This window comes from Lathamus discolor, chromosome 18, assembly GCF_037157495.1.
Source record: "Lathamus discolor isolate bLatDis1 chromosome 18, bLatDis1.hap1, whole genome shotgun sequence".
Lineage (NCBI taxonomy): Eukaryota > Metazoa > Chordata > Aves > Psittaciformes > Psittacidae > Lathamus > Lathamus discolor.
This window is the reverse complement of record NC_088901.1, coordinates 6,060,103-6,082,799: the sequence shown is the minus strand read 5'-3', so window position 1 is coordinate 6,082,799 and position 22,697 is coordinate 6,060,103. Positions and strand designations below refer to the sequence as shown.

General features: G+C 46.0%; 1 protein-coding gene and 1 long non-coding RNA gene across 3 annotated transcripts; one reads left to right on the top strand and one right to left on the bottom strand.

Annotated features, from left to right (window-relative positions):
* Window positions 1-6: 6 nt before the first annotated feature.
* Window positions 7-9,371, bottom strand: LOC136023368 (uncharacterized). Its single transcript, XR_010616556.1, has 4 exons — window positions 8,595-9,371; window positions 8,385-8,510; window positions 854-1,044; window positions 7-236 (listed from the first exon to the last, which is right to left on the bottom strand). It is a non-coding gene; the product is annotated as an uncharacterized LOC136023368 (long non-coding RNA).
* On the top strand, window positions 9,136-22,164 carry NIPAL3 (NIPA like domain containing 3). 2 transcript variants are annotated; one of them, XM_065697694.1, is made up of 12 exons: window positions 9,136-9,593; window positions 10,616-10,999; window positions 12,280-12,348; window positions 12,433-12,604; window positions 12,721-12,780; window positions 13,166-13,287; window positions 14,028-14,124; window positions 15,088-15,223; window positions 15,932-16,020; window positions 17,197-17,260; window positions 17,862-17,956; window positions 18,618-22,164. In XM_065697694.1, the coding sequence occupies exons 2-12, from the start codon at window positions 10,901-10,903 to the stop codon at window positions 18,815-18,817; spliced, it is 1,203 nt and encodes a 400-aa protein (XP_065553766.1). In that variant the 5' UTR covers window positions 9,136-9,593; window positions 10,616-10,900; the 3' UTR covers window positions 18,818-22,164. The 2 variants fall into 2 exon arrangements, with proteins under 2 accessions (XP_065553766.1, XP_065553765.1); XM_065697693.1 differs by having other exon boundaries at window positions 9,137-9,593; window positions 13,142-13,287.
* Window positions 22,165-22,697: the final 533 nt, after the last annotated feature.

The following is a 22,697-nucleotide window of genomic DNA, read 5'->3' as shown; positions in this document are numbered from 1 at the left end:
TGGGACACTGCGGGAGCCCTCTGGTCTCTGACACATTGCCCTGTGTTCCATGAAAGCGGCATCTCGTCCAGGCTGGACTGACCTGGAAGGAGTTTTCTTTGCTCCCTTGGCAGGTTTATGTGGCTGATGGGCTGCAGGTTCTGCAGTAAATCCATACATCTTTGTCAGGCAGGAGGTCTTTGGCTTGAATGTTACACCTCTGGGAGACACCTGGATGAGGGAATGGTTGTAGTGACCTACAAGACAAACAGGAAAAGGATGTAAATAACAAACAGGGCTGCAACAGTGGCACGGAGGAAGGAGAGCGCATCAGTCGGTGAATGTAATAGAAGGAAAAAGAACCGGTATAACAGGACTGTGTGGGGAAATCACTTCTGGATTTAAAAAGTGCTGTCCTGGGCAGAGCTTATTTCGAGGGACACTGATAAGGTAACACTAAACTTAGTCCTGATCATAGGAACATACAGAGATATAGGCAATTTTAAAGAACATACAGGAGAACTCACACGTGGTCTAACTTGTAAGATGAACTACATGGCTACGTGCCCTCCCACTCCAGGTCTGAAACCTCGCCATGCAATGGGCCAGGAACACACTACTGCAGCTGCAGGACTGTGGATCTTGGTACATTATGCACTAATGTGGCTCCTCCTGAAGCTCCTGGCATCTACAGTTTATTGTGGGGAGTTCTAGTGACTCCTTATGGCTACTCTAAACTGTCAGGACTGTTCCTGGATGGTTTCTCAGCAGAGGTTCAAAGGGACCTACCCAGAGCTCTTGGAAGGGGGGGGTCACTAGTGTCCTGACACCAGCTTAAATCAAACGTGCCTTAAGAAGCTCTGAGTGACCTGACCTTGTGTGAGATGGTGCTGTGCACCCCAGAGCATCAGAACCAGAATCACCAGCAGCATCTTTCTTCCCAGCTCAGGGCTCAATGGAGAAGGCCATTTTCCAAATTTTTCCCCATTTAATCCTCTTGTGGGTTTGGACATGAGCACTGTCTGGCCAGAAATGGTGTTGCTTTGCTTGCAGAAATCCAGAGGTCTGTTTCAGGAAAAGAAAAAGAGCTTGTGAATGCCTTTGAATCGACTTCACCTGTGGGTAATTACCAACAAAGCAAAACCCACATTTAAAATCCAGTTGTTTCCATCGTGAGTGATTGTAATGATACAGCTGGAGGCAGTATGAGGGCCAAACTCTTGGGAGTGCTTCCCAAGTGTAGGTCTCTTTGTGACTGCCCAGCATGCAGAGGTTGCATTTACACAGACGCTGCGGACTTGAATTCTTGCAGAGAATGTGGCTTTGTGTGTTCAGCTGCTGTCTCAGGCTCCTCTGATGTCAGCTCTAAGTGACCTGTTTTGCTCAAGACACCAACTGAGCACCGAAAGGCGAGGTTGGTGCTGCCAAGACACCAGGGGGGCAGCTGTGAAAGCGCTACAGAGGCAGGGAGATGTGTGTGGCTGCAGGGTGGGCTTTGAGCTAAGGATGACTTGAGGAATCTGTATTTGGGTTTGTTCAAGCCTGCAGGTAACTGCTGGAGGCTCTGTGCCCTCCTGCAGCTCACACCAAGCTCAGGGTTCAGCTCTGTCCTTATGCTGCTTGCAGTCCCCAAGCTCCTTATAACCTGGACAGAGGTGCCAGAGGTCCCTGGGGGAGCAGATCACGCTCTCCTGGCGCTGCCTCCTGCACTCTCAGCCCTGGTGCTGGCTGCAGCTCTTCTACAATCTATGCACAGAAACATGCTTCATCCACAGCTCCTGAGGAGCATCACGCTCCTGAGAGAACTGCTGTCCTTAGAGGCAACAATCTCTGGTGCCAAAGGTTATATGAGCTACCCAAAATCACAGCATGGATCACGGAACAAAGGGAAAGGCTTGTCAGATTCCCAGGATGAAGCCTTACCTCCCAAAATGTGCTCTGAGGTATAAAACTTTTTATTGCTGGCTGGAAAGGACTTTTTCTAATCAAGCTGTAGCTAGAGAAAACCTCTACTGGTCAAGGCTAATTCAGTGATGTAGGTGGAGGAATCCAATTCAAGCACAAGAGTGTAAAGGTAGCAAGAAGACACCGGCATGAAAGATTCAACTCAAAAAGACTGATCTTTTCCTATTTATGTTTCCTACATAAGCAGGTGTAGTGCCTACAGAAGTCATGATGTTTAACTAGCTTTATTTTAATATAGGGTTTAGTCCCAGGGCTGAAGGTGGCTTTGACAGCTCAGGGAACTCTGTTCCTGGGTTTCACTCGTTCTTCTCTCCAATGTTTGTCCATTTTCAGCTGTCACTGCCTCAAAAGCAGATCCTCCAGTTACTGGACAGAAGTTCTTTTTTGCCTGAGAGCAGTGACCGTGTAAAGACTGCAGGATCTGTCCACCTTTTCCTTCTCAGATGTCTCTTTGTCTATAGTCGTAAATTATCAGACACTGACATCTTTCAAATAGATAGTTTCCTGTTCTGCTTCTTGTAGGTTAGATATTATCTCCTACAGTAAATCATGAGTCAGTGATTAATTCAAGAAGGCCGTTCCCAGAAGCAAATTCTTACAATGTTAAAATTAATATGATGCGAAGCCATTATAATATGATATAGAAAATAATTATGGCCTGCAAACCAGTTTAATCAACTGGGAACGTGCTGGCGCAGGTACTCGGTCAGGGTGAGTCAGCCTCAGAAAGTTCAGCCTTAGCATATGGGTTGTGTGAGCGAACAGGTTTACCCCATGTCAGCTGAGGCTGGTAACTCTGTACGTGTGCTCTTTGCACACCCAGCTTGTGAGGTAAGACGTGTTTGTTTAAAACACCTTTGCTGATGTTTAAACTAGATCAAATTACTATAAAAGCCTGAATTGCTTCAAGAACATGCATGCAGCCAGTTAAGATGTCTCAGCTGATGAGTGGCAGCTTATTAAGTTTATTTAATTGTGTTGTCTTCATTGTGTCTTAAACAGTGCTGCGAAGTCATCAAATATTCTAGAGTCAACGTGCTGTGCCTCACCACACAGTGGATATGTCCATCCTGCACTCAAGGCAGTTTAGAAGGGGACAGCTCACTAGGAGATGGCTGCAATGCAGACATGCTGTGCAGAAAAAGACAAACGCTCTCTCTAAAGAACAATCCAAAGGTAATCACAGCTACAGCAAGACACCATTGAAGAGACAGAGAAGTCCATTAGCAGCGCATATATTATTATAAACTATCTGATAATTGTTAATAACACTTTGGGGTTTAACATCTTCCATATCTCAAAACATTGTGAATTCCTGTGGACTAAGGCTTACAACACCCAGAGAAGCTTGGTCACGGTGGCATGGGTGGGGAGTAGCAGGCACAGAACAGTTAAGTGACTTACACAAGGGTGAATCAGCAGTTGGTTCAGGAACTGAAGTGGAAGGTGAGGGCCTCAGCTGATACAAACTGGCACAGCTCCACGGTGAGTGGAAGGGCACAGTCCATTACATCACTTGTACGTACCCAGACCTGATTCCCAGCTCTGAGGTTGAACCTCAAAAGCCAGTACCTGTTCAAGATGTAACATTCACCTGCCTTGAGCTTCTTGGCGGAATTTTCCTGTAACCAACCAACACAGGCTGCGTTTCTGTGATGAAAACTCCTGGGATGCTCTGGGGTCTTTCAGTATCAAAGCCAGTGATGTGGCAGGGACAAGGGTCGCTGCTGTCCCACGGTCAGAGATCTGTTCTTCCTCCCTTGGTATTGAGGAGTTCCTGCCTGGTGTGTGCTCAAGATTTGCTTGAAAAGGTTAATGCAGAATTAAAAAGGGGCACCTCTGGGTATGAGCAAATGGAATTGCAGCTCCAGTAGAAATGTAAAAGATAAAGCATATGAGAAAGCAGCTTAGAACAGCTGTTGGACTTCCACGTTACCTGTAACTGACAATGAGGAATCTTGTTCCTTCTTGGCTGGATTTTAGAAACAGTACAACACCAAACACGCATTGCACACACAGTCAGGCGTCAGTTAAAGACCACGTCCACTGAAGTCAACACAAAGGCACAAGGTGAGTTTAGCAGCTTTGGAATTCAGTGTGAAATAAAATGCTTCCTCTTACCAGCGAAGGGAAGTATTCGGTTCCTTCCCTGGACAATGAGGTGCTGTTGATCTCTGCAGACTGATGAGTGACACCACCGAATCCTGGACATGGGGTTTCATTCTAGCAAGAGACTACCCCACTTGCTGCCCAAGCTGCACCAGTGATCTCTCGCTGCGGTAACTCATTGTATTTAAGCGGTGTGTCTGTTGCTTCAAACAGCTTTCATGGTAAACTACCACCCCAGGTTACAAATGGGCATGAATATATGTAGTTCGTACCATTCCTTCCTTCTTTCAAGTTGAAATTTATTGGGTTTTAAGGTTTTGCTCATATCCTCCTGTTCTATGTGATGCAGAAAAAGCTCACTATTTCATTTTTCTTAGTTATCTCACATGCATTTCAAGCCATCTTATTTTTCTTCCCTCTAAATTAAACATCTTTAGTGTTTTCAGTCTTTACTAGGACTCTAACGGTCATCTCTCTTATCTCTAAATGATCTGCGCTGTAGTTCTTCATTAGAATTAGGGTGGCCAGGACTAAAGGTGACATTCCAGCTGAAGAGGCACCGGCAGCAGAAATTATGGGATTCTTGTATTTCCTGTATCGTTTTCTAAGTCATTGCTTGCACACCCAAATTTTATGCTTTGATTGTGATTGTGCATTGAAGTAGATGCATTCATTGCTTCAAACTCTATTCTCTTCATGCAGGTCTCCTGATGCATGGAAAACCGCATGAAAAATCATGGAAAACTGAATATTGCTGAGTATGAGGAAGATAAAATTTCTCTGCTGTCTTCACAGCAATTTTTATACAATGGGAGCCACGGCAAATCCAAAATGTCACCCTTAACATCTGAGTTGGACCCAGTTAATTCAGCCTGTGGGCAGAATGCAGCTCTGCAGTCACCACACCTTCCCCAACTGTGCTCCCAGAAATGGGCTTTTCAAAAGAGAGGCCTAGGCAGCGTTCTATTTATAGAGCCAAAGAAATCAAACCCTGCCTGTGTCATGCATGATACCTCCAGCTTCTCAGATGTGGTCCCATGAAGTGCTGAGTGCCCTCAGTAGCATGCCCAACTTCTGCCAATCCCAGGAAAAAAAACCAGTGGGACTTGGAAGGCCTGGGACACCATACAAGATGAAAGAAATAGCTTTGTACTAACACAAATGGGAAATTATTCCAGTATGTAGGATGGAAAGAGCTGAAGTTCCTGATCTTTAAGAGCATTCTCTCATCATGTGTACTTTGTTAATTGTCTTGTCTGCCAGTTACCAATGGAAAATACTCTGGAAGTGCCTGGAAGCAACTTAGTTTGTATTCTGATGACTTCAGAGTTGGGTTCTGAGAGTGATCAGATGTCCCCCCAGAAATAGCATGTGCATACTAGTGAGGGAAGGAACAGGATAGATGGGACTGGACAAGGCAGTGCACAGTCAAGAGGAGAAAATAGTTTGGGCATTAAACCACTCACGCAAAGCACAAGGATGAATGGATTTGTAGAAGTTTCTGCAGGATCAAGGAGCAGGGAAGATGCAAGGTTAAAAGTGGGGAAATAGGTGCCTGTGTAGGATGAGCTTATTAAAAACCACCATCCAGCAGGACCTGTGCTGCTGGTGTACAGCAGCAGCAACCCGAGTGACCCGCTGCCACTTAAGAAAGGACCAGAAATGGCTGGGAGAAGAATGGAGGCTCTTGTTCTGCTTGGTCTTGCAAAAGAGCAGACTAAGGAGAAGACTGGATGGGATGGGCAGACAGTGCTGTCTGCTGGAGAACCTCCTGTTGATTTACAGTGAGATCATGGGCAAATCACTCCACCAGTCTGGTTTTCTACTGCAGCTGAGCTGTTTCTTGCTACGTGCATGGACAAGTGTAATAGTGCTACTACAGTGCTAAAAGTAATAAAACCCAAATGTGTGCCACTTCCATTAAAACTGGGAATCGGATGCCAGGTCTCCAGTTTTTGTTATCTGTACACTTAATACTTGCAGTTTTGGCCTTTACCAGAAAAATGCCACCTGAGTCATAAAGCAAATGGTCACAAATAATCTTTTCCACATGTTTTTCTTTGTAGGAAAAAGCTTCAGGACAAATCAAAATTTGAGGTATGTGATGCAACTCTGGGAATATCAGCAGAGCTGCTCTGACTTACGCTGTGTTTCTGTTGAGCCCCTGTGTGATACTCCCCAGGATGCCAAAATTGGAGGAGATTTCTCAAGATGGGATATGAGGGCTCGTCCACATGCAGCAGGCAGGCATCCTGAGCTAGCTGGTTTTTATCAAGCCCCAGAACTCAAAACAGAACAGCCACTGCACTGCCTTGGCTTGCATCTGCACATGGCCTTGCCATGTGGAGGCCCTGCCATGTGGAAGCCCTGCCACGTGCTTGAGGTTCTCCACCCTGCTCTCCATGGACAAGAGGGTTGTGCTGAGGAAAGCAAAATTGCTCCAATTTGCTAGAACTGGCTATTAAAATTGCAGCAGGTTTCCGAAGCAGCTGATAAAAAACTGCATCTGCAAGCTGCATTCCCTGGTGTTGCCCAGGCTTGGCTGCTCCTGCTGACCAGCCTGCTGCGGTTTGGATGCAGTCCCATGCTCAGCCCTGCCCCATCCAGGGGAGTTACTACTCCAGCAGCACGTTCCTGATTAGCGCCTTCCAGGATAAGCACGTGTCAGGGAAGAAACAGCTACAGAGCCCTTCTCCCATCCAGTGCATCCAGCTCTGGGTTTGGCATGCCCATCATCACCTCAGTGTTGTTGAAAGTAATTGGAGATTAGACATCTACACGCCCTTGGAAATTTACCTCCTGCTCCAGTGAGCGCACACCTCTGTGCCCTGTGGATTGTGGGAGTGTGAGGGGGCTCCATGCTGCAAGGTGAGTCCATCAGAACGACCTGGCAGACTCCAGCCCTCTGCTACACGTAGGGATGTGTGAGGACATAGGGAAACCGGCAGTTATAGAAGTGGGTCAACTCACCTGTGAGGTGTTCTAGGTCAGGTAGTAAGAAGCAAATAAGCTCTTTACATGGCCTAAATTACAAGTGGATAAACTTCACGTACTGGCAATTTATCCCTGACTACCCTGCCAAAGGAATGTACTCCAAAATGGCTTGTGCTGAAGAGGACACAGTCAAGTGCTTTTGGTGGAGAAAACTAAGTCAGCAGCCCCCAAACAGGCTGGTCTTAATGGATCTAAAGCTTCCCCTCCCCTGCCTAGTGCAGTAACTTTTCTCTAGGGATAAAGCTTAAGAAAGAATCGGCCAAACCCTTGTGTAGCTTGTGGTTTGGCTTCCTGCCCGCTCTGCCCTTCAAGCAGGAAATTCTCAAAGGGAAGGGAGTGCTTTGTGAAGCTCCCTTAAGACTCTGCCTCTTCTCTTTTAGTCAGAACTTAGCATCAGGTCATCTGGAGCTCCTGGAAGCTGACCAGACAGACTGATGGCGCCTACAGAGGGTATTTAAGCAACTTCTCCACCTTGATCGTTTTTCCCTCATCTTTTGTCCTTTGCGTCCTTGATTGCTATTATTCAATCTGAGATAATACACCCCTGATATCACCGAGATGGGAGAGACAAGCAAGGAGAAAGAGATCAAAGGAAGGAGAAGAAAAAGAAGATGCCAAAGGCAGAAGAAGAAAGAAGGAAGATGCCAAATACTTCCTCGATTCACCTGCTTTACATACCCGGCACACAAAGTTTCAGAAATTCTTAATATACTTAATTTTCAGAGTTCTGGGGTTACCACATCGTCACCAGACAGCAGGAGACTGTCAGCAGGGGCCATGGGCATCCTCTTCCCACGAGCAGAGGAAGCAGCTTGAAAGCTGGATCCAGAAAGCCCAGGAGGCCCTTGGCACCTGTGCGCTTGGCTGCACTTGAAAAGAAATCCGGGAGAACGGGATGGGTTTAAAATGTCTTTCTGCTTCCCTCTGCTGGCCAGATACCAGATGTACCGGTGTCATTCCTACATCAGCGCCAGGGGTAGCAGAGGATAGGAAGCTATAGGAACCTTGTGCTCTCACGACACGAGTGTAAGCTTCCCCGGTGTCCTTGAATTTCAGAGGAAACGCACCATGTACGTGTGCGTGTCCTGGAGAGCTCAAGAACACTGAAAATGGGACTAGGGTGAAAGCTGGGTGGAAGATGGTAGGAGGTGGTTCAGGTGAGGGCATTATGTGAGTAATTTCAGGATTTAATGCAATAATACTATCGCATCAGCACACTTCTCACCCTGTTGCAAAAAAAAAAAAAAACCCCAAAAAACCAAAACCAAACAAACAAAAGCAAAAAACCCCAACAAAACACAACAAAGCCATAAACTGCAAACAGTTTTGTTACTCACTTATTCTGAAGGAGTTTATACTGAAACCTCCGTGATTGAGAATGAAATCCTTTTTGTTCCCCCCGAGTTTGGGATTACTTTCCTGTGGTGTTTGTAAGGACTGGAAGAAACCTTGAAACCTAAAATCTGAATAGGGAGATGGAGGAAACATGTAACTGCAACCCCAGCTTGTGGTTTAAATGGCGTATGTAAGTTAAAGGCAAAACTAACATTAACGCAGTGTTCAAGCCAAGAAATCGGCGGTCACTTCTGCATTTAATTTCCGTTTTATTTAAGCAGCAGAGGGAATAAAAGCACTGTGCTGCAGCACTGCTCACGAGAGGGCCTTAGGGGGGACTCGGTGCCGTTAAATCGCTTTTCGGGTTGTCCCCATTGACCGACTCGGGCACCTCATCAGTGCGCTTCACGGGCCGACCCTCTCAGCTGAAGCGCTGAGGAGCGACCGGCGGACACGGGAGGGAGGAGCCGCCCGGTGACAGGACGGGAGGCACGGCCCCGCTCCGCGCCCCGCTCCCGGCCGCTGCCCCCCCGTGCGTGCCGGTTCGCTGCGGCCCCGGCGGTACCGGCGGCTGAGGGAACGCGAGCACCCGGCCGGCGAGACAACGGCCGTCCCAGCTCTCCTCCAATGACTGGCCCCGTTACTTCGGGCCCTCCGGCAGGCATCCAATCACAGGTGAACTCTCAGAGCCGTGGTGCGCGTGGTTGGGAGTGCGCAGCTGTGCATGCGTCTCAAGGTGGCTCTGGAGGCTGGGTGGGGCCTACCGGAGCCGCCACCGTGCCCGAGGCGGGCAGGGCCGCCGCCGCACACCGGCGGGTGGAGCGGGTGCTGCGGCTCCCCCCGGAGCCCCGGGCCGGGGCACGCCCTTTGCCCTTCTCCCCTCTCCTCTGCGCCAGGGCTCCGGGAGGCGCCTGCCCGCAGCAGGACGGGGACGGGGCCGCCCCGTCCGAAACGGGTGGCGGAACCCGGCACTTCCCGCCCGCCCCCTCGGAGCCCTGCCCCGCAGGCGGACTCAGCCCATAGGCTGAGCCAGGCCCCGCCCCCAGCAGGCAGCCAATCCCCGCCGGCAGCCCGGGCCCGGCCATGGAGTGACAGGGCTGGCGGCAAATCGGAGGGGGCGGGCGGGAACGTGTCGCGGCGCTGGGCCGGGAGCCGAGGCGGGTGCCGGAGGGCCGGGCCATGGGGGAAGAGCGCCGGGGCCGGGGGCGCAGGTGAGTGCGGGCCGGGGAGGTGGCCGCTGGCCCCTCGGCGCTGCGGGCTCTCCGGGGGTGCTGCGCAGGAACAGGCCGCCGCTGGGGCCCGGCCGCGGGTGTGGGCTGGGCAGAGCGGCCTGCCCCGGGGGTGGGCCTCCAGGGGCAACTCCCGCCCTCAGCCAGGCTCTGCCCTGGCCGGGCAGGACCCCAGCAGAGGGGTGACGGGGCCTTTGTCCTTCACTCGGGGTGTTTCTGGGCGTGCTGGGCTATCACGCTGGTCAGAACCCATGGTCTGAAGTCATCCCCCACAGGCAAAGCTGGCCAGGGGAGCTTGCAGGCTGTAGCCTGAGCGTGGGATGGGTTCTGCCACCTGACCGCTGGCCAGTTGTCCAGGGCTTGAGCATAAGGGATGCGCCACCCGTGCCCTTTCTGATAGTGTTTGGACTGAGGAGGATGTTCCACTTGGGAGGATTGTGCCCCTGCAATGTCTACACGCCAGCATCCCCCACAGTACAAGGGGGACAGTGCTGATGCTCCGTGAGGACTTTGCTGAAGAAGCTGTCATAGCGTGCAGGGATTAGACAGGCTTGCTCGTTGTGGTGCTTTCCAGACACCTGTAATGAGTCTGGCTCTGAGGAATTCAGCCTCCAAACTCTGCTCGCAGCGATTACACTGAAATGACCTCAGCATGAAGAGCAGCACTGTCATCCCCAGCACGTGGGGATGGGGTGACTAATGTAGTGCTGCGTCCTGAACAAACAACAGAGACAGCAGAGAGCAGAGAAATGAAAAGCAGCATTTGGAGGACTTCAGAGACTTCGATAAGAGCTTTCCAAATGGCAAGGCCTGATGTTAAATGCCAGCTGAGTATGTCACCCCTGGGGCTATGCCAGTGTGAGAGCTCCTGTGTTTGAGACTGCAAGAAGGGAGTTCTCTGTAGTCTTTCTTTCAGTAGGATTTAATGCATATTTTGGACCATTGAGTCAATTTGACTTAATTCTTTGTTGTCTTTTGTTTGTTTGTTTCTGGGTTTTAATTAGTGCTACCTCGGAGGAATATAACCTTGCTGCCCCACTGACTGGCTGGCAATACTGGCTCCTCTACACTTCTGCCTACAGTGCCTCCTCTACCTCGGTGTAGCCCAGACAGGCTATACAGAATTTTCTGGGGCTCACCTAATTGTTGCTTGTCTAAGAAAACGAGATGGATGGGAAGAAGTGGTACCAAGTTACAGAGAAAGTGGTTCCAGCAGGGTCCAAGTCTCGTCTTTAAAGAGAAGCTCCAGCATCCAGGAGGCTGAAAAGTAAATACTCCAATCAGTCACAATGGAAGGAGGCAACAGTCCAAATCTACAACTTCAGCAACTCCCATTGGCCACGGCAGCAGTTTCTGTGCAGCCACACACTGACTCCTTTTCATACAAGGTCAGGTTTCTCCCCTAGTCTATCCCTAGAAGGCCCCAAGTAACTGACAGTGCCCCTGTATTTTGGTTATTTGTTTGCAGCAAGTGCACTGGGTTTGTCTTTAGCCACGCCTGGATGCCCCAGTGCATTACAGCAGTGAGAGAAAGAAAGAAACTCTTGTGTCTTCTAAACCAAAGGGCAATTGCTGGGCCAGTGAACTGTGCTGAGCTGCTCTGGCTACACCTGTGATCACACAGGGACATCTTCCTGCCAACTTTACTGTTGTGGGAAGATCTCGCAGGTGGTTTTAAATCAAGCTGCTTGGATGAATCTTATTTTCATACACCCTGATAAAGAGATTTTTGTTCCACTGATAAGAACTTGAAATCTTAAAGTCCCTGTCTTACTATGTGTGAGAAAATCAAGAGTAGTATGTTTGCTGTTAAGGGAGTAATACGAATGTGAGCTCAGTTATCCCAAATCAATCAAAGTACTAGACTGTATCTTGGAGACTAGCACTGAAATGAAAAGTTCTAATGACATCTAATGAGATTTAGACAGTTGTTGGAGGAACATAAATGCTAAATGGCCTGGCTTAGCCTCAGGCTCTCCTGTTCCCTCCTAATGTACATTTCCTTTGTGACTCAGCCTGCTTTACATCTTTTTTTATTTCAAATTCTGTCTCAAGACCGTGAGAATGACTGCTGAGCTGGGAATGCTCATGTAGGAGGGGTTGGGAGCTACTACCAGTTGCTTATTACTTTGAAATAGGTGGTTCATATAAAAGCCAGCATAAAATCTGTGGTAATTGGGCTGCCTCATGAAATAGGTTGAATTGCCTGAACCAGCAGATGCTGTAAGTGGAGAAGAGCATAACAGTTCTTAAAATGTGACCTGCAGAATGCAGTGGTTCCTGCTCCATACTCTGCTGAATTCCAGGGCAACAGTCATCCTCATGAAAAGAGTTATTTCAAAGGGAATAATGAGTGAATGGGTCACTGTGTTTAGCTTTATCTTCTTCCCCTCTGAGAAACTGCACAGAATGCAAATACATGAACGCTAATGAATTCTCTTGTAGCAAGTGTCTTGTCTCTTGTAGCTAGGACAGGGTGTTTCACAGGTTTGAAACACAGCCACAGGGAACTTACCTGAATTGCCCTGGATCACGTAGGAAGGGAGAAAGATAAGCAGACAGTTTATTGACAGATGATCTAGGAACTGTTTTAAAAGTTTCTTCTCTTGCAGGTGTGCAAAAAGCTCCAACTTCCTTGGCTAAATTTAGTGTCTGTGTGTTTTAACAGGAGAACCTGATTGGTGCATTACTGGCTATTTTTGGGCATCTTGTCATCAGTATTGCACTCAACCTCCAGGTGAGTATCATGAAGCAAATATTCATCCTGCATTAAAAAACATCAAGCGCACCAAAGCCTCTCTGCCTTTCTTCTGTCCTCTAGAAATACAGCCACATCCGGCTGGCAGGTTCCAAAGACCCCCGAGCCTACTTCAAAACCAAGATGTGGTGGTGTGGACTATTCCTGCTGGTGCTGGGAGAACTGGGAGTGTTCTCCTCTTATGCCTTTGCTCCTCTTTCACTGATTGTGCCACTCAGTGCAGTGTCTGTTATAGGTAAGGGGGGAGGAGGCAACAGCCATACAAGTCTGAGTGTGTTCAGTGTGAGACTGCTGACGCATGAGTTATGGACTGATACATAACTCACTGTTTCCCTCTCCTCTGTTTTATAGCAAGTGCAATCATAGGAATTATATTTATTAAAGAGAAATGGAAGCCCAAGGATTTCTTGAGTAAGTTCCACAGTTCCTGTTCATTTTAATTCCCTGTTTACAAGCCATTCAGCACACAGCATGGCCTTTCAGGAATGGATGGCAAGATCTCCTTTAGCTCTAGTACCTCTTTGAAGATTTGCCTCATCTGAGCCACTGTTTGTTAAAAAGGGATTTTTTTGTTTCTTTGGGGTTATTTATCTGATTTGTGCCAAATCCTCTGAATCTGTCAGATTTTAGAAATACCTGGAACCATCCAGAGGAATGTGCATGATGGCATTAATAGTCACTGTGCATGTGTGATATTACTCCCATGCATCCACACTAACCCACTAACTTTGTCCTCTCTTTCTTTCTCTTTTATGTCCTTTGGTCGCCAAAGGGCGCTATGTTTTGTCCTTTGTAGGCTGTGGTTTGGCAATTGTTGGAACTTATCTGCTGATAACATTTGGACCTAATAGTCATGAGAAGATGACAGGAGAAAATATCACTAGGCATTTAGTGAGCTGGCCATTTCTGTTGTATATGGTAAGATGGCCCATAAAAAGTGGGCCAGTTTTCTGCTATATGCCTGAGGGGGAGCTTCATTTTGAGCATTATTTTTCTCTGTGGTTACTACCAATATTCCTTGCACTTGCTAATGAACCTGTGTCAGTGTTCCCTGGTGTCGGTACATGTTGCATGTGGACACATGCATGCATGGTTCGGAACTCTCTGAATTACTCTGTTAGGACTTGAATATCTTTATCTGTTTTCAAGTCTCTTGCTCTCTCCTGGAGCTGTTGGCTTCAGCCTGTGGCAGCTGAGAGCAGCTGCTCCAGAGGTGTCCAAATGCTGGGCTTGCATCTGGCTTTCTAGACTGAGCCATCAATCTCTCATTGGAAATCTTATGGAATGTATCATTTCTTAATAGAGATAGTTTGGCCATTAAATAAGATGTGTGCTCCAGGGCTCACTGAAAGAATCTCATTACAGAAAGTAGGCTGAGATCTGTCATGTGAATATTCAGTCAGGACTATTTGATCTGCTGCTTTACCACAAATCTAACATCAGAAGCGTTCCATGTTTCCTGTTCTGTGAGAAGCTATTCAATGTCACCTCATTAGAAGCTGAGATCATGCTAAATTTGATCTAGAATTGTGTGGGATCCTCATTTTCCTTTGATTTGCTCTACTGTGTAATTCTGATGTTTGACTGGCTCAGAATCCCATTTACTGCCAACCCCATACACCCCGCATGTTTTAATATTCTCATTTCTATCTTTTCAGCTTGTGGAGATCGTCATGTTCTGCCTGCTACTGTATTTTTACAAGGAGAAAAATGCAAACTACATTATAGTTATTCTCCTGCTGGTAGCTTTGCTGGGTAAGTTAATACGGACTTGTAGGGTCTTATAATTCTGGTTTATAGCACTAAACTGCAGTAAACTAAGCATCTGTGGCATATAGGGAATTATACTGACCTCATTAATGTCATAAAATGCACCACTCTAGTCCAGAAAGGCTACTACAAATTACGTGAAGCTAACACCTTGCAGTGATGTTTAGGATCTGTGCAGATGACCTTTGAACAAGTAAGACTGATTTTCCATAAGGATGAATAATCTGCCAAATATGGAAACCAGTTATGTATTGGTGGTGTTAATTTTAACCTGTGCATGCACATGGTACAGTATTATACCTACTTTTGTTCTGTAAGAAACGGTGATCAATTAATTTTCAAAAAGGTGAATAACAGCAAGGCAGTGACACATTGCAGCAGGCTCTTGAATCTGTCACAGGCCTCAGTGTTTGCTATTTATATTGCCTCAGTTACTGCTACGTCTTTTCTATTTTCTTTGAACTGCCTGGGGCTGGATTTCAGTAGCTGATGCCTCACAGGCTCTGTGAATTGCAGCCACAGCAACTATCCTAACTTGGAATGGCCCTGGCATGTGCTTTCAGAAACAGAAAGGAAGTAGGCTCTTTCTGATTCTTGTTTTGAAAATTTCCTTAGCTTTATTAACTGAGCCAATATGCCATCAGAAATGAAAACTTAGATTCTTCCATCACAATAGTTGCACAACACTGTTAATGCTCCTAGCCCTGTAGACAAGGGAAGGTGCTACAGAAAGGCTGGGTGATTTACTGGAGGTCTCTGTAGTAAAGTTGTTGGGCAGAGCTGGGGATAAACCAGGCAGTTTGTGTCCCTTGTCTGACCTGGCCAAAGAGGGGTTCAGGTCCTCGTAGGTCTGTTGTGTTGGTAGCTGCCTGCAGGTACAGCATGACTGCAGCTCCAGCGCCGCTGAGCGGGTGCTGCCACTTCACCCATCCTGGCAAACCTTCACAGGTTCCATGACTGCAGTGACAGTGAAGGCTGTGGCGGGCATGATCCTCGTCTCCATACAAGGAAACCTGCAACTCGACTACCCCATCTTCTACATCATGTTAGTGTGCATGATTGCAACAGCCATCTTCCAAGCAACGTAAGACATTCACTTTCTTTTTGTCTGTAATTGTGCTGCTTTCAGTGGACCAGTGACTAGTGGGCTGTTTGTTATCCATTCCAAGAATGCTGATTAAATGTTAGGAGAATTATCCATTGTCTTATGTTACCTGTCCTCAAATGCATGTCACAGGAGCCTGGGATAACGGTGTTCTTTGGTTTTCCACACAGTGACACTGCCAAGTAGTTTTAAGCCCAAACTTACACATTATTCAAGTATTATGCAAAACAGTGTTAAGACTGAAATGGTGGCAGATGGAATGCAGGATATGTGCAGTGGCTAAAGTTAAAAGTACAGAGTCTGTGGTGGTGATGATGTCTATGTGGTTTTGGGGGTTTTTTGTTCCTCTGTACTTGTAATAAAGCTAGTAGCAGCAGGGATAGAAAGTTATTCCAGATGTGAGTGGCATTCTGGCCCTAAGACCAGTAGCAGTAATTTCACTGCCTTTAGTGAAACTTAGTGAATTTCACAGCCTTTAGCTGCCAGGTTTACTCTTCTGTCATTTCGATAAACCTGCAGCAGCATCCCTTGGAATTTAGTGAGAAAGGGAATAAAGTTTCGCAAATTTATGCATCACTTTTGAAAGGTATTTCCAAACAGGAAACCTGTCCTTAGGTCCATGTTAACTGCTGTGTAGTTTGAGTATCCTTCTCAAATCAAGCCCTGTTCTTTGTCACTGTACTGCAGGTTTTTGGCACAAGCATCACAGCTCTATGACTCCTCTCAAATTGCCAGTGTCGGCTACATCCTGTCCACAACAGCAGCGATCACAGCAGGTAACAGCACAAACACTGGGGTGGCCTCTTTGAAAAGAAGGGCAAAAGGTTATGAGTAGAAGAGGGTGATGTATTAGATGTGCGCCTTCAATACACAGCTAAAATTTCTCCATGTGTAATTGTATCCAGATTTTGTTAAAACATGTGTGATGCAGATTCCCAATAATCTTTTCTTCATTGTACCTAGAACACAGCTGCTCACAGCTTTGTAGGCCCTTTTCTGTCTGAACAGTTTGCTCTAATTTCAGTCACTGCCAGCCAGAAAAAGCTTTGTCCAAACAATGATGAGGTTTTAAACCCCTCAGGATTCAAACCTGGCAGCAGCCTTTTAAGATTTTGTTCTCACTTAGACATTTGAGCAAAACTAGGGAAAACAACCAACCAGCCCAAAGCCCCAGCACTCAACAGTGCATCTGCTCACAGTAATGGATGCTATCTGTGTAATAAGTAAAGCTCTTCTAGGTACGTAAGGGCAATAGCTTCCCCCCATAAATTACACATTGCCTTTTACTGCTGTTCCTCAATGTCACAGAGCCTGTGGCCTTCTCTTTGGCTAATGTTTATTTCCTGTCACGTTCCAAGCCATATGCTGCTCCCAGATTGATCAGCTTATTTACTTCAGTTAGAAATGTAAAGAGCAGGAGCCAGGACACGTGTCCTGTTGACATCCAGGACTGAGGACACCGGTCACCTTATTGGTTTGAGCCGTGTATTAGTTGGGGTTAAGAGTTTGTAACCTGCTGTAGTTAAAAGAGATCTGATGGGGTTTGTCATTCAGACTTCAGAAATGGTCTCTCTGGTTTATGTGGGGAGAATGTTGCTCAGGTTTTATTAGCACAGTGACGTGCAATAGTTCCAGCAGTGTTTCTTTCACAAAACCGTGCCCCGGTGTGGAAAGATTTGTACTGGTTGGTGTACAGATTTACTTGCATCTATATTAGTTACACCAGTGTAAGTATTTTCATTGTAAAACTCTCAATGTTTGTCAACAGACTGTGTTAAAAGTAGAAATTGGGGCCGCTTTTTGCTATTTTAAGGTCATTAAAAATACAAAGGGGCTGACTACAGAAACAGGAATCTTGGTTTGGTTTTTGGAGGGACTAGTGCTGGAGATGTAGCACTGATTGCTTGGGTAAGGGGGGGAAGAAATATGTAATGAATTTTTTCCTTTTAAAGGAGCAACTTTTTACTTGGACTTCACCGGTGAAGATGTTCTCCATATATGTATGTTTGCACTTGGGTAAGTGTTTAAAGTTTCCTTGATGGAAAACTGGAAAGTTGGCCTTCAGTGACCTGTGGCTAGACTTCTGGAGTTCTATTTCTTAGGGCTTGGACCCTCACACAGTGCAGATATGATCAGTAAAATATCCAGTGTCCTGATGTGAGCAGGTTTCCATAATTAGGGAACACTCTGAAATGTCTTTCAGATTAGTGCAGAAAAAGCAATTGGGAGATTAATGTTCTGAACTCTGTCAGCAAGCTGGAAAAATCAAGATTGACAGTTATGTGTTTTCCTGCGGGAAACCTTTCAAAGGTCGGGCTGCTAAATCCTGGAATTTTCTCAAAGAAACCCAACCTGTGATCTGCTTCCTTTCCCCTCTAGTTAGTCCAGGTTAATGAATGAATGCGTTTTGGTAAAGAAAAGTGAAATGTTTGCTGCATGATGCAACACTGCTGAAGAGGCTTATTCGCCTGAGACAGTTCCCAACTTCAGAGTTCTTTGGCTTCCAGGGCTTTATTCTTTATGGTGCTACATGAGAGGCACTTGGAAGACACAACATGCTGTATTATCTCCTCTCCCTTTTCACAGTTATCTCACTAGATCTTGTTTTCTCTCTCAGGTGCCTCATAGCATTTCTAGGTGTCTTCCTGATCACAAGAAATAGGAAGAAATCTGTACCATTTGAACCGTACATCTCAATGGATGCAATGCCAGGTAACAGTAAAAATACAGTGGTTTACTGCTCTTACTCAAGTGTTGGGCTGCACAGGGGCAGCTCAAGCTTTAAGCTCTGTTAAGTATCCAGATGTATCAGGTGGCTGTGTTGTCTTCTAGTTTTTCCTTCTCGTTTGTGTATGTAGAGGGGTATGTGCATGTTTGCATGGAGCAGAGAGAGGTGCATCCAGAGTGCCATCTGGATGCCACTTGTGCTGGATCTTCTGACACTAGGGGTTTATCAGATTGGCTGCTGTCTGGGAAGCAGAACTAGATTTGAGCATACTCTTGGGCTTGGCCTTTGTGTTCATCCAGCAGGAAGAATTGATTACTGGGGAAGGCTCAGAGATGTTGCATGAGGTAGAGACCAGCAGAAGAAATTCCTTTTGGAAAGTACAGCTAAACTTTTTCTGGTGAGCTGCATAAGAGATATGCAGCACTTGATAAATAACTGACTGCCATCCCTTGTTCACTGGAAGCATATTTCTCCATTAGCTGCCCTAGTGCTAAGCAGAAGAACATTATGTCTTTCATTTAACGCTCAAGGAACTGATGAGCCGAGGATCACGAACACTGAAACTTTCTAATTGGCTGATTTAACAGTGCAGGAAGAATGCACTTTTGTTCCTAAGCATTTAATCTCTGTCTTTGCTCTTTTCAGGCATGCAGAACATGCACGATAAAGGGACTGCAGTTCAGCCTGACCTCAAAGCTTCTTTCTCCTACGGCGCCTTAGAGAACAATGACAACATGCCGGAAATTTATACTCCAGCCACGCTGCCGATTGTGCAGGAACAGCACGGCCCCAAAGGAGCTTCTGCTCCACCCTACCGGGTGCTGGAGCACAGCAAAAAGGAGTGAGTGGCCTTTAAGGAACTGATTTGAATTGTCAGAAGTATGACCTTTATTTATTTACCTATGAAAATGTAAGCAAGCGTAAAGCCAACCTTGAAATGGTTTAAAGCTCCTCTCAGGCTTAACTTTCAAGGTTGATTATTAAAATAAAGAACTCTGTATAGTTATGAAGTTGAAAGCATTCCTCTTAGCAAGAAGTAAATCCTACACTGAAGATGCTGCCTGGAGTGGTGAGTGCAGTATCCTGGCAATATGGAACTGATGGAATAGCTGATGCTGTGAAAATGTGGAGCAGTGGGAAGAGAACTGACTAGGCAGTGGTTAGTCCTGCTGGGAGTAGGGTGTCTCCAAATAGATATTTCCAGCAGTTGCTTGCAGAGAGAGGAGGGCAGCATTTAATCTTCCATCTATAGAGGATGTAGTGGTTTCCAGAGAAGTTGTAACACCTCATGTCTCTGGCATGCCCACAAAACACCTTAACATGGCAATAAAATGTAATTGTGTTCAAGTGCTAATACTGCAACTTTCTGTGTCTTTAGAGCAGCACAATTGGTTAGAATTAGCAAGCTGCTTTAGTCCTCCCCAACACGAGTCTTGGACACCTCCTGTGCAGCTGTTCTGTTTAGTGTTAAGCACATGTCCTGAGTATGTGAATTGTTTTATAGCACCACAGGCTTACATGGCAGCTTAGAACAGAGATCATTTGCCAGTTTTCTGTTTCATAGCAGAAGCTTCAAGTTGGGTTAAATGGTGCAGAAGAAACACGGTGAATTATGAGAGCAAGAAGAAATGAGAAGATACGTGGCTGGTATCTGATGGGAAACTTTTGTAGCTCTTGATGAGGTCCTGATTCTCTGTTAGTTTTACTTCCTTTCTGGTTGAGGCAGGACTTTCAGCTTTGTTCTGTGGTCTTAAATGCTTATAAAGGTGTTGATATTCCTTAGTTAAAAAGCTCAGTCCAGGTGCTGTAGCTGGGGTGTCCCGTTTTTTTTTTCCCTTTTTTAAAAAAATCGGTTGGGGGGAACACAAAAAAAAGGATACCAGTCTAATACTGTGAAGGAGCTAAGGAGAAGAAGCATGCACAGTCCAGTACTCAGCCAATGAATAATGGAGCATTGTGTACTCAGGATATTTATCTTTCCAGCTCCCAAGAGATGGCTTGAAGCTGATATGAAGGGAGAATAGACACAAGGGGGGGGAACTTGTCAAGTGAAAAGGACGAAGTACAACAATTACTGGCATATGCAGGTTCTACTGGTGCTTTGATATCCTCATCTTCATTAAAGCTATTGTTTTGCTGGGAAAGAGACAGTTAAGTCCATTTGGTGTGACCTGGGCTCTGTGCATAGTGGAGTGCCTCCAGGACTTGATTTGAAATGAACAGTGCTTACGTTCAGTGCATTTTTAAGTGGTTACTCTGGTACCAGGGGGCTGGAAGGATCTTGGACTTGCAGGAGTGGCTGTCTGCATTTATATATTTGACTCATGGCCAGTTTCTGGTTTCCACTACTAAAAATTCCCAAGAACTCCACTGACTTCATATAGTTACTCCAGATTCTTGCTGTTGTATATGACAACAGAATTGCTCTTTTGCACGTGTTTGCCTTGCAGCTCTGCAGTTCAGTCTGGAAATACTTGAGACTGCTTTAGCATTTTTGTGCAGCTTGAGAAAAATTGCAGCCTTCCCCCCCTGCAAAGACCAGATGCCCCATTGCTGCCTGTGTACCTGTGTGGAGTTTCTTCACCAGCTTGCATATCTGACAGTCCTGATGTTATCATTGGCATCCATACACTGTAGTTTATGAAACCTCAAGAAACAACAGCTTTTCTTTTCCCCTCAGTATCTTTTGTGTTTAAGTAACATAACGATGTTAATGGGCTAATACTGCCAGAGCATTCATCTTGTTGGAGCTGCAGTGACACTGATTTACTGCCTTTGGCTTTGTATCTCCGGAAATCAATTGTGAATTTATGTGCAGCTTTTGTTCATGAGCAACATAAAACATAGTAGAACAGGGGAGGCTACATGGGAAGGGTACAAGAATGGTGCCTTTTCTTATCTCTTCCCTTTTAATCAATGAAGCAGTAGTTGTTTTGATCTATTAGTTCCGAAACCACAGAAGAATGTTGTTCTAAAACAAGCTGGGCTAAACCACACATAGCTGCAAACTCCACTTTTTGTATGGCAATATTGTCTCTGTTACATTATTACAGAGGTGGCTGTGCTATAAAATAATTAATCAGAACAGCCTAAATGTTTTGCTGTTGACTTCTATGATTAAGATGATCCTGTGTGAAACAGGATGTGGGTTTCCCAGCTCTTGGTTTCTCAGTAGGATTTAAAAAGTGCAGTTGACTGGTGTGCAGCCTCTGCAGCCTGGAAAATGCTGGTTAGGGTTTTCTCCTAATCTTAGGACCCAACATGGTAAGAGACAGACGCAGGATGCTGTGCCAGGGGTGGAGAGCTGCTCTGATGCAGAGCCCCTGCTTTGCTTGCATGGACAGGGCTCCTAGAAGCCTGTTTGAGCTCGACTGTAGGACTTTGTGCTCTAACAGTGGAAGGATGTAGTTCAGGGTTGAGAGAAACTCCACGTCTCCCTTCTAGTTCAGACATTACAGGCTGAAAACGAAGCTATTTGTACCCTCAGGTCTATACTTTTTACAGAGTGTTCTTAGTCTGAGGTGATAGCGGCCATGCCTGGGACTGCAGCAAGCAGAGCTAAACAGCACATGAAGATTTAAAGGAGAGGAGCCGCATGCCGCATTCTAGTCCTTCTTGCAGAGTGAAAAATGATCTGCTGGTGTAGAGCACACTGTAACATTCATGTAGTGTCAAAGCTTCAGTTTACCCAGGGCTGATCCTAAGAAGCAGGGCACTGTCCCAGCAGTGTGCTTCCATTTGCAAATGTGTGGTGCTTTTCAGCATGGATAGCTGCAAAAGCATGCACGGAAATCCACAGGCTGCTGTCTCCTTCTCTAACCTCGTGGAGTAACTCCTTGATTCTCCCTGTCTTGGCTGCTTTATTGAATGTGAACTGACATCCGTTGCCTCCACACTGCGTGCACCAGAGCACTTAATATGTTCTCAGCGTATATCTTACATGTAACTTAATGCTGTGGAATACAGCTCCTGTGTTAGCTGAATGTACAAAATTATCTGCCTACAATGTTCTCTTGTTCAGATTAAAATGGGTAAAAAAGAAATAAAAAATCAAGCTTTTCAGTATTGCACTATAAGGAAAACTGCTTATTTTTTCACAAGCAGGGTTGCATGACTGTTTAATTCTATTTGTCTTTTAGGCAAGACCTTTGGAAATGAAACTTAATAAAACATTGTGGTAAAACCTGTACAATTCTGTTCTGCTCCATGTTCTTGATACAGCTTTAATGGCCATAAATATCTTGAGAGAAGTTAAGACAGAATTTAGCTTACTGTGTGGATTCAAAGAGCTGGGTTTTTTCTTAACATGATACCTGCAAGTGAAATGAGGATTGCTGCAGCTCAGGTTTGGGGCTGCAGCATTACTAATGCACACAATTTTACATGAATCTCCAAGTATTTGGTGTCATCTTTAGGAATCATCCAATTTGCTTCACTATCTTGGTTTTACAGGGCTTTAAAAATATCTAAGTGTTCCTGATTTGAGAGGAGAGCTTGAAACTGTGATCCGAGTATGGCCTAGAGGAGGGAGGGACAGAGGATTGGTCAGATCACAAAAGCATTGTATTACTGGTGGTGTGACTCATGATTTTGTGCATGCCCACAGTACCGAAACTGAGACAACAGAGAGGACTTCTAATACTGGCTGGGAATGCTGAGCTGCAGATGTCATCCTTCAGCTACAGGATAGCATGTTGAGATTGCAGGAACAGACAGTTTAAGGGC

What these genes read in the sequence shown, in the direction of transcription:
- NIPAL3 (XM_065697693.1), top strand. Translation starts at nt 10,901, where the DNA reads ATGGAAGGAGGCAACAGTCCAAATCTACAACTTCAGCAACTCCCATTG. An exon ending in CCTGCTGGTAGCTTTGCTGG is followed by an intron (nt 14,125 to 15,087) that starts GTAAGTTAATAC and finishes AAACCTTCACAG; the next exon opens with GTTCCATGACTGCAGTGACA. An exon ending in AACAGCAGCGATCACAGCAG is followed by an intron (nt 16,021 to 17,196) that starts GTAACAGCACAA and finishes TTCCTTTTAAAG; the next exon opens with GAGCAACTTTTTACTTGGAC.